At 54.6% G+C, this 11,120-nt stretch overlaps 2 protein-coding genes across 6 annotated transcripts in view; one reads left to right on the forward strand and one right to left on the reverse strand.

Annotated features, from left to right (window-relative positions):
• Positions 1–6,477, forward strand: part of NSG1 (neuronal vesicle trafficking associated 1) — a 31,658-nt gene extending 25,181 nt beyond the window's left edge. Inside the window, exons 5-6 of one of the 2 annotated variants that reach the window (XM_046656621.1) lie at positions 4,637–4,874; positions 6,194–6,477. In XM_046656621.1, coding sequence (XP_046512577.1) covers positions 4,637–4,837 — 201 coding nt within the window. In that variant the 3' untranslated portion in view covers positions 4,838–4,874; positions 6,194–6,477. Of the gene's footprint in view, positions 1–4,636 lie in introns of both variants that reach the window. The other variant, XM_046656620.1, reaches the window with a different exon arrangement.
• Positions 6,478–6,929: 452 nt separating this feature from the next.
• STX18 (syntaxin 18) overlaps positions 6,930–11,120 on the reverse strand; it is a 127,306-nt gene continuing 123,115 nt past the window's right edge. For all 4 annotated transcript variants that reach the window (XM_046656619.1, XM_046656616.1, XM_046656618.1 and 1 more), the window contains 3 exons: positions 10,868–10,937; positions 8,287–8,367; positions 6,930–7,538 (listed from right to left, as the gene is read on the reverse strand). In XM_046656619.1, the coding sequence (XP_046512575.1) occupies positions 7,443–7,538; positions 8,287–8,367; positions 10,868–10,937 (247 nt within the window). In that variant the 3' untranslated portion in view covers positions 6,930–7,442. The remainder of the gene's footprint in view (positions 7,539–8,286; positions 8,368–10,867; positions 10,938–11,120) is intronic.

Here is an 11,120-nt window from a genome sequence, read left to right on the forward strand (position 1 = left end):
TTCTGCTTTTTTTTAAACCATGAAGTTATCCTGTGTATTATAGAAAAGTTTTAAACATAAGGGGGCGACTGGCCCAGACGCAGCCACACTTTTACATTTGAGGGTTCCTTGTAGAGACCGTGCGCGCACACATTCTCACAGTGGACCCGCTGTGAGTAAGGCTGAAGGGCGCCGACAGTGCCAGGGGCTGTTCAGAGCACGCTTGCGTGATCACCTCACCACTCTGATGATCATTTCATTTTACAGCTGAGGGACGAGGCGCAGGGAGGGTCGGTGACCTCCTCAAGACCACCGGCAGGTGACATGCAGTTCTGTCAGAGTCCTCCTACATAACGGCCCGACGGGCCTGGGTGGCAGCTTCCCGGGGAGCCCCTCCCCATCCTCACTCACATGCAGCTCCATGTGCCCTCAGGTGGCTTCCTTGCCCCTGGTTCTCGCCCACCACCAGGCCCCCATGGGGCCTCCCCGGCGTTTTCTCACAGCCTTGTTGTGTGGGCGGCCTTGGCGTCGGTAACATCTCTCTTCCGTGGCCTGGGCACCTGTGGGCAGGGCTGTTCCGTCCCTGGAGGCCCTGTCCCCATCTGGAGCAGTCATTCACGGCTCAGCAGGTGTTGGCTGCCTCAGGAGGCCCTGGGACCCTGTGCTGGCGAGGAGCAGGTGCAGTGCAGGCTGGAGAGGAGGGCAGCCGCCGGTTTGGTGGCCAGGGGCCAAGGCGCCCTGCAGGGCCTGACGGGCTGGCCAGGGAGGCATGCTGCACGGCTGCCTGGCTGCACGAAGTGTCTGCCTGTGCAGCTGTGGCCGGGCTCAGGATGCTGAGGGGAAGAGGGCATCACTTCAGCGGTGGCCTTTTTTGGCTTTTTATCTTTTCTGTCCACTGTGTAACCTTGGACACATCCTGGCTTCTTACCTGAGCTGGCCTACATTGACTTTAGTCCGCATAGCAACCCCAGAGGTGTGACTCCTTAGCCCCATTTTATAGACGAGGGAACCGAGGCTCAGAGGGAAAGCGGACTCCGGTGAACTCAGCCTGTGACGTGGGCCAGGCTCCTACCAGCCTCAGCCTCAGCCTCTGACACGCTGCAGAGCAGCAGCGCTGGGCAATCAACACATGCGCCCCTCCATCATTTCTCTTCTGGAAATAGCTTCTTGTGCTCCCAGGGGGCTGGCAGGTATTTCTCATCTTTATCTTTCAGGGTTTGATGAGCTGGTAGGAAGAAGAACCAGTGCTCCAGAGGCAGGGCGGTGTAGGGCTGAGGGGAAAGCACGCATCTATTATTTTCCCTCTTGCTAAACCGGTGGCAGTGAGTCACTGTCTCTGAGGAGGGGCAGTAGCTACAGCAATGCCAACAGGGGAACAGCCACGGCCCCCGCCTGGGCCCCAGGCCCCGACCTGGGGAAGAGGCATATGGATTTGCAGCCAGGATCGACTTGTTTGTAAACCTCTGCAAGATCCCAGTGCTCTTGAAAGCCCCCTCCCCCGAACCAAGTCCCAGCCTTTACCACCCGCCATCTTCCAGATCCAGCAGTGACAAAACAGCTGCTCTGTGGGCCAGGTGCTGGACCAGGCACACACCATCACTGACCACGCTCAATGGCACTGCCTTCCCTCTGCCGAGAGGCCAGACCTGCCCCTTCCTAGTGCTGAATTTGCTGAGTGAAGGCCACAGGCAGGTCCCCAGGGGCTGGTAGGGCCGCTGGCCCGGGCTGTGGCCTGTTCCTCTTAGTATTCCTGGTGCCTGGCACAGACCTGGCACAAGCGGCTTCTAAACCTGATGGGCAGCCTACCTGTGAGAGAGCCTGTGCCCCTGTTAACTTCACACTCCTTTTCCTGGACACAAGGCCGCTGTCCCCTGTGAGAACCATCTGCCTGGAGAAGGAGCTTGCTCACTTAGAGACAGAACAAGACCCTCAGGTTACACTCAGTCAGCCATTAACTCTGCTAATGGGACCTTTTCCACAACTGAGATGTTGTCCCTTCTCTCTCTCCACAAATCACATGTTCAGCCCTGTCACTGTTCCTGAGACTAGGCAGCAGCCAGGCAGTGTCAAATGGGTCCGCACATGGGTGGGGCCTTTGGGTTCAGAGGGTGATGTTACACCCTGATGCCCACCAAGGGCGTCATACAGAGGGCAGGTTCACCCAGTTCTAGTCACAGCAGCTCCTATGGGGTGGGCCTCTCAGGCTCCCTGAGCGCCACAGAGGAGCTGCCTAGCACCCTGAGGGCACTGAGGCTGAGCCAGCGCTGCAGCGGGCTGTGGAGCCCAGCAGGGGCCAGGATGCAGGAGCTGAGGCTCACTCCAGAGGCCCTGCGCGCTGGAGCTGGCACTTGGTAAACACTGGCTGAATTTAAGACTGTTGGTGGTTGATTCCAGAAAAGAGCAGTTCTGCCCTGTTCGCCCCTGGGGTGGAGCTCATCACCTTGGTTTCTCACTGTCCTGTCTTTGAGTTGAGCGGCAGCCTCAGGGGTGACACGGTTTGGGGTCTGGAGCACTCTGATTAGGAGGCCCCGGCTGGAGTCTGGTTCTTATGCTCACCTGGGGGAGCCTGGAGCATTGCTTCAGCTCCCTGGGTCCCACGTGGCCCGTCTATGAGATGGGACTGACGGAACCCACCTCACAGCGAGAATGTGCATGGCAGGCACTGGGCGACCTGCCGCTACGAGGAGGTCAGAGGAGGAAGACAGCAGCCTGGGCGGCAGAACCCGGTCCTTTTCCTTTGCTGCTGGCGGGGGTGGGGGGGAGGGCAGGCGGGCCCAGGATCTGCAGGAAGGCTTCAAGGAGCAGCCCCTTAACTGGGGCGCAGAGCTAAGTGCCTTGAGCTTCAGAGATTGAAGAAAACCTGAGCTCAGGCACAGATGACTCCCAGCGGAGGTTCCCTGGGGACGTCCACGTCCCCAGCGCAGCAGCCCCCACAGGCCATCCTAGCGATGGTCTGAGGTGCCTGGAGACATCAGCAAAGATCTTGTCAGGTTCTCCACCCTGTGCCCGCCCTAGGGGGGTAAACAGATGCTCGGAGCAGCTGTAGTGGAAACTCAAGGGTTTCTCGCTGAGCCCCAGGAGCTGGCTGGAGTGCTGTGGATGGTGCACCGGCTTCAGATCCTGGCTCTGCACTTGCCAGCAAAGTGGCCTTGGCCGAGATGCTGCAAGAGCTTCGGGATCCTCTGGGAGACGGTTAAAAATACAGACTGCCACGGCACAGATGTGCTGAGTCAGACTCTGAGGGGTGGGGCTAAGAATCTGGGTTTTAAAACTCTTCCAGGTGACTGTGCAGGTGGCTGCGGCCTGGGCCCGGTCTTAACTGCAGTGTCACTTCACTATCTGAGGAGACCTTGACATTCATGCCACGCTTTGGTTGCTTCCACAAGATGGCAGGTTTATTTCTCTGTCATCTTAAAGCCCCAGCTGAAAGGCAGTGGTGCCCGTGAGGTCCTCCTGGAGCCCAATTCAATCCTGTCTTGGGCTGCCCTGCCAGCCCCGAGTGCTGCCCTTCTCTGGGCAGTCAGCCGGTGAGCAGGGGCCACAGGAGCAGTGGAGGGCAGGTGCTGCCCTTTAAAGGCCCAGCCCAGAACCTGTTCCTGTCATATCCACTCGCATCCCATTGACCATACTTAGTCCCAGGGCCTCACCGGGCTACAAGGAGCGCTGAGAAATGTGGTGTTTAGCTGGGTACCACGGGCCCACTTCACTCCAGGAGGACACGTGGTGGAAGACGGTTCCCAGCCCCACCGTGCCTTCCTGTGGGCTCGGTGAACGTGCTGAGACAGTGTGCTCCAAGCAGCTGGTGGGCGGTGGCTCCTGGATTGACAAGGAGAGGCAGCCCTGGGCCCCAGGCCCCTTATAGGCTGAGAACTATGGACTGAGCCCTCCCCAAACGCCCCTACAACAGAATTCCACATGTAACCTCAGGGATTTCCAGTCATCTGAACCCCACCTCCCCAAGGCTGTTCCATGGCCTTTGAGGACAGGCCTCTTCCTTAGGGGACAGCTGGCTGCCTGGGACACCCCACCCCCACAGGCAGTCTTGGTCTTCAGTGACTTCCTGCTGCACCCTGGATCACAAGGTCACCCTCACACTCCCTGACAGGACCCTGCAGGTGGTGTGTGGCCTGACCCCCTGACCCTTTCCTTCTTTTCTGGCATTCCCACCGCGCTCCCACTCCTCTGTTCTGGCCACTGGCCTGCCTTCAGTCTCCTGCCCCAGGCCTGTCTCCTTTGCCCTCCCTCCCGCTCAGCTGGCTGAGGCCTAGGAAGGAGCCAGCTCACTGGAAGCCTTTCTGACTTCCTTTCCTTCACTAGTTGAGTATGTTGTTTCTGGTGGGCACGTCAAAAGCTTCATCCTAGGAGATTTAAAATGGCTAGCGTAAGATCCTCAGTGAGGTAGGAAGGCCTGTTGTCCCATCACACACATGGCCTTGGAGCCCAAGTGCCCCTCCATCATGGCCTGGTTAAACATGTCTCTTCTGCTATGATCTAATCGGTGGCTGTGCCCTGGGGGCCAGATCCATGCCCACTTTTGCTTATCTGTGTCTCTCCTCCGAGCCCAGGGAAGGTGCTCAGTAAGCACGTCGGGTGTTAAGTGGACACGCGGTATCCCTCCTCATCAAGGGGTGCGCCTCAGCGGCCTCTTGTCTTTCAGAGCACCCAGTGCATTCCAGAAGGCTTGGAGAGCTACTATGCGGAGCAAGACTCCAACGCCCGGGAGAAATTTTACACCGTCATAAACCACTACAACCTGGCCAAGCAGAGCATCACCCGCTCGGTGTCGCCGTGGATGTCCGTTCTGTCGGAAGAGAAGCTGTCGGAACAGGAGACGGAAGCTGCGGAGAAGTCGGCCTAGCGAGATGGGCAGGTTCCTTACAATGTGTCACTTGAAGGTAACAAAGGGACTTTGAGGGACATTTCATTAAATATAATTATGATAATTTAGAGGTTATCATTTATGGTGCAACTGCTTCTGTTTGCTAATGCTGCTTTGCAAATAAAACTTGCTGCAGACCCCCCATGGGCATACAATCAAGTGCATATCAGCATTGCTTAAAGAGCTCCGACACCGTCTTTCATGTTAAGGAATCTTAATTTAGCGACTTTACTGGGATTTATTGGATGCTCTCAAAAAACAAATTACAATGGATACGCAAGGGGTTCGGACTTCAGATAAATAATGCATTTTGTGATACTGATTTTTTAAAAGCGACCTTGCTGTTTGCAAACCTGCCTCCATAGCCATATCTAGAGTGACCCCTTGCTTTGCTCAGAGCGAGCTGCACTTCACGTCTCTTCCACCCGCCATCAGATGGCCACAGTGCCGATCGCCAAGACGCGCTGTAGTGAGTGGGGTCAAGAAGGAAGGAGAAATGACTTTGGGTGGCAGATGCCGCCTCTCCTCCCTGTGCTCATCCCTAAGTGTGCAAGTGCACTGCCACAAGGCACACTCAGGTGGTTCTATTACCACTGTCGACAGAACGCACTCAGTTGCCTCTGGCGTTGGCATCTTGGTACGGAGGGCTCCACTGGGTAGAGAGGCTGTTTCACTCGAGTGCATGCAGACTCTGTCAAAAAGCATGTGAGCTGCAGGGACTCTGGAGAGACAGGACCCCGGGGTCTAGGCTGCGGAACTGCCCTCCCTGTAGGTAGTCCGTCTGCTCTGTGACGTGCTGAATAGGAATGAAACCCCACTGGCCCTTTTGTTCACTTGATTATGAATAAATCTGCACCAATAGCCCTGTTAGCAAGTCAGTTTTTAAAGAATTAGCTGGGTGGGAAAAGTGAAAATGTAATTGCTGGTCAGATAAAACCGATATAACTGCTTTGCTGTCAACAGGCAGGAAAGGCTGGTGGGGGGCTGGAGTGGCACCTTTCAAATCCAATTATGACATTTCAAGTCACAATCTTTGTAAGAAAATTATGTTTCAACCTGAACCTTGACATTAAAGTATATGTTTACAAAATTGCCAGTTAGATAAACTAAGTGTGTAAGACAGTTAAGTAGAAAGATTCACAGACATTTTCTTCCATGTTATTTGAATGTGTTGTTTCTGGTGGATATGTCAAAAGTTTCACTGTTTTTTAGTAGATCAAAAATAAATGATAAATAGTGTAAGATCTGTTGTGAACAAGCATGGTGATCATTTTCAGCTCCATTACTATTTCCTGAAATGTGCTTCTGAAACGTAAACTATATTTTATTATCAAGGGTGTTTTGAAGCAATGACCGTGAGCTCAGAGCAGTGGGTGTGCACTGTGGAGGCGTGTGCTGTGACGGAGGCCGTGAAGCTGTGGGGAATGTATAGAGCAATAACTTCATGCCAGAACTCTTCGGCATAGATAGATCTGTAGACGAAGCTGAGCCCATGTAAACACAGTGCCAAGGCCACCCCCATTTGTCTGTTCTAGTAGACGTGTACTTTATTGACTGTAAATTCATTCACATGTAACTTTTGACATTTTCACTCTGTGCGAATAAAGAACACAAGGATCCCTGTGGCTGCCCGGTGGACTGTCTGTACAGCACATGCTGTTCGCGAGAAGCAGTGCAGAATCCGCACCCGTGTGAGGCAGGGCCCCGAGGACACCAGAATGCTCTCTGCACACATGTGGCTGCAGATGCCTAGTGCTTCCAACTACAAAAAGACATTTCTGTTTATGTTTCCTAGAGGGTCAGATGCACAGGCCCCAGAGCAGCAGGCCCAGCTCCTTCTCTGAAGAAAAGCTCCTCGGGTCCCCGTGGCAGGAAGTCAGGCCTCCCACACCCCCTGCCTGCCCTGTGGGGAAAGTGTCCGGGGCAGCACCTCTGGGAGGACCAGGCCTGGCGCCTTGCTAAATGCCCCAGGGTCTGTCCCCACACTTCTTCCCCGACAGGAGGCAAGCAGGCGTCCACTGACTTTCTAAACTTGGAGCCAGTGACAATATGTTAAGTGGCTGTAACCGTATTTAGTAGATTACCAAGGCAAAGGTGAGTTTTATTTTCTACTTGGCTCAGGCAGACAAGAAGCCACAGGAAACAAAGAAGCGATCGTTTGTTGTGAGACGTTATTAGCCAGGGCTCTTCCCTGAAGCCACCAGGCGGGAAAGGCTGGTGCCTTCCTGTGGGCCCTGGACAGCTGGCGGAGCGGGAGGCGGCCTCCCGTTCAGGTGCAGGTACCAACGAGCGCCTCTCCGTGTCATCCATCTGGCCTCAGGAATGCCGCCACAGAGTACTTTCAGTTCGCGGTGTTTTCTTTCTCAGCTACTAAATAGTCTTCAAAGCACAGGTTGGGGCATCCCTTTGATGACAGGACATGTCTGTCCCAGCCCCCCTCCCTAAATGGCTCTGTGATAAAATCTGGTCACAACCACACTCTGGGGCTAGAGACACACAGCAGCGCCCTGTTGGCCAGAAGTGACCAGGTGGAAGTTCCTGTAGCGCACCCACCGCCCGAGGCCAGCAGGCACGACATCCCAGCCTAGCTGTCGTACCAGTCGAGGAAGAGCAAGGAGAAGGAGCACATCACCAGGAAGAAGAGGACCCACACTCGGAAGCCGGCGTTGTTTTTAATGGCCTGGGGTGGGGGACAGGAGCACAGGTATTTTTACCACACAGGATTTGGGTTTACAAGGCCCTCAAATGCTTTATCTGTTTGCATGCACTCTCCTTATCTTGGTGTGTATTGCTTGACCCTAAGCTTACCTTGAATACATGGCTTAATAAGCAAAACCACAAAGTGGGTTTAAAACCCATCAGAAGATAAACAGGTTGTATTTCCCTCACTGGTTAGCCAGTATTCAGAGGTCTTGCACAATTCCCCGGGAAACACGACACTCCAGAAATGGCGCATGTGTGCCCCAGGGTTAAAACCACCCGCTTAGGCTTGGAGCTTAGGCTTGGAGCACTGCGTCTACCCTGCCTGGTGTTCCCAGCAACGCGCTGGCAGGGGCGCCCAGGAACACTCCATGTCAACCCCAACCTAAGGACCACACTCAGAAAACATGCCCTCAACACAGACGACTCCGTAAACAGCAGCCAGAGCGCTGGCTCTGGGCGGGGCTCCAACAAGCTTCTCCAGTGGGGCCAACCCCTGGAGTTAGGGAGCTGGTCTGACCCTTGCTGAGAGCGACCCCACGTGCCCCAGAGGGCTCCTGTGGAGGGGGCAAGCCATTGCCTTGGTAACAGTGGGGCCCTGGGCTTGGCGGGGACGGAATGTGACCATCCAGTGCACGGCTGTGAGACCAGCCTGCCAGTGAAGCAAATGCTACTGCCTGGACTCAGTGCCACGCCAAGTCAGACTCGGGGGCCCAAAGAGTACCCACCTCTCTGATGTCTTCGTTGCCCTCCTTTATGTTCTCAGTTGCCCCTACAACTAATTGGTGAATGCTGTCAATCTCAGCTTCCTGTGGAAGAAAAGAGTGGCAGATAAACACAGCCACCTCCTCCTCCCCAAGCATACATCATGATAAACTGGTAACTGCCACTTACTAAGGGCCCAGGGCTTTATACACATGAACCCAGGAATCCTCACGGCACCCCAGAGGGTAGGCAGCACCCCCATTTTCCAAAAAGGAAACTTAAGGTTCAGAGAACTTTAATAACTTGCCCAAAGTCACACAGCAACCAAGTGGCAGGACTGGGATTGGACCTCAGGGCCCCTTCCACCCCAGCTGCTGCCTCTGCTGTGCCACTCGCCGGACAGTAAGGGACAAACACATAAGAGCTGGTGGTTACAGAGCAGCCACCACATGCCCAGGGCTTTCCCTCCAGTCTCTCCTTTATTCCTCATGAAGTACAGAGAAGGCAGCTTCAGAGCACAAGTGCTGTCAAACACACATGCTGGCTTCAGCAAAGTGCTCTGGGTTTCACTATCGTATCTCTAAAGAAAAAGCTAAAATCTAAAAAGCAAAAGGGAATGCAGGATGCTTCCAAAAAATGTTACTCCAGATACTTGGAAAGCTTCAGAACTGCAGGATCCTGGTCCGGCACGTGGAACATCCAGCTAATAAGCACCCGCCACTCCACACGGGAGTCAACAATGCCAGGCGGGCCTCAGGAGCAGGGGTCTCTCCCCTTGCGTTAGGCGGGGGGGGGAGGAGCGGGGGGAGGGAGGGAGAAATGCACGCTAGTGCAGGTTTCAGAGAAACCTGACCAACAGAACTGGAGAGGAAGGCAGGCTCTCCAGCCCGACTCCTCGCAATGAATGTTACGTGGTCCAAGGACACGGGCCAGCGATTGCTTTGCTCTAGAATCGCCTGTCTGGAGAATCTCACAGTGGGTGCTAACTGAGCACTGCCAGTGTTCTATGAGAGAAGCCAGCATGAACAACCCTTCAACACAGATGGACAGGGCAAGACAGACCCAGCTTTTCTGGGGTCCTAGAAACTCCTGAGAAGCCAGGCAAGGCCCAAGCGCACGCTCTGCGAATCCCTCCCCAGGCGGAGCCCGAGCGGCTGGGGTGTGGAGAAGCTGGGCTGTGGGGTGAGCGGCTCCTTTCTGCCACCTCGGGCACACAGCCAGGACTCTGGAATAGCTGCTTCCGAACTGAATCAACTTCCTGACCAAGAATCAGCTGTCAATGGCCACCAGTACTCCTTCCTCAGCAGCTGGGCTGGGCGCAGGAGCGCCAGGAGCGGGGCAATGCTGACTTTTACTGCATTTTGCCAACTGAGACCTCAGCGTTTCACTGCACGTAAGGTACACAGCGGTGAAGTCCCCTTTGCCAGCGGCTACTGGCTGTGCTGGGGACACAGTGCATCACCCACATCTGTCGCAGCCACACCTAGAAGTCACAGAGTTCCCACGTACTGAGCCTGCTGGGTACCAGGAGTGGGTCAGGCACTTCCTGTTCCCTGGCTCTGAGAGTGAGGCAGGGGACACCTGCCGCATTTTGGAGCAGGGAGCGGGGCTCAGGAGAGCCCCAGGTCACACGATGTGTGCTGGGGAGCCCCGCTCAGAGCAGTCTGTCGGACTTGCCCTGGCCTCTGAGCTCTTTCTACCATGCTGAGCTGCCTCTGCAAACAAGTCGTGTGATCTGAGAGGGAGACTGAAGGGTTGTGTGTCAGGCGGCTGAACTGACGGCCATCAGGCTTCGAGGTGAAGCCTCAGCACACTGCTTCAGCGTGCTCTTACACATGGCAGCTCACATGAACCTAACCTTCCAAATCGTCGTTAGACTACGTGCCTAATTTACAGTGATTTGACTCCGGCTGTGTGGTTTAGGGGCGTTCTGTGAGTGGAGTATCTTAAGCCAACTAGCCAGTTTAACACAGTGGAGAAAAGTGATTTTGTCTTTCAAACCCTTCCACAGTCTGTGGATGCTTAAAAAAGGGCAAATTTATCAGGTCTCTAAAAATTTTGCCAGTGACCGGCTGAAAGACTTTCAGAACGGCAGGCAGGGAGAAACAACATGAAAATCCACCTAAGAGAACAATGATGGTTCCTGCGAGAACACGACACCCAACGTGGCACGGGCCTGGCATTTGAAAAGCTACTCCCCATCAGACCTTGTGCCGGGCTCTTGCCATGGGTTATGGCTGAACCTTCCAACAGCCCTGCAAGGGCCCCTCCTTTTTACAGATGGGAAAGCCGTGCTCAGAGAGGCTGCCCAGCTTACCTGAAGGCATCCAGACCCTGATCTGCCAGAACCTCCTCTGTGTGCCACTGCACAGGGCGGCTGTGGGCCCAGCCTGGCCGGCCAGCAGCTCCCATGTGCAGAGCTCCCCAGACACAAAGCCCTCTCAGGGGGTGACTGGCTCTCCCCCGAGACACTCTGTGCGTGCACACTGGCCAGCAGCACCCACTCTGGGAGCGCAGGACAGAGGCCAGGCGACCTCAGGAGAAGTGCCCTGAGTTCTTTGGATAGTCCTCTTAAGCTAAAACTTAAAAACTGTTTTTTCTTACCTGTTGTAAAACCTTTTCTGTGAATATCTCTTGGAGTCTGGAAATTTCAACCACTTTCCCTTCAATTTGCCTTCATTAAAAAAATAGATTACATATTAACTATCAGTACTTGGTAATCTTAACAGAAATGTCACACATTTCTAAAGAAATTGTCTCTTCTAAATACGAGGGAAGGGGACACCATGTCATCCGTGAGAGAGGGAGTGGACACCAGGTCATCTGTGAGAGAGGGAGGGACAGCATGTCATCTGTA

The sequence above is a fragment of the Equus quagga genome, chromosome 3 (genome assembly GCF_021613505.1).
Source record: "Equus quagga isolate Etosha38 chromosome 3, UCLA_HA_Equagga_1.0, whole genome shotgun sequence".
Lineage (NCBI taxonomy): Eukaryota > Metazoa > Chordata > Mammalia > Perissodactyla > Equidae > Equus > Equus quagga.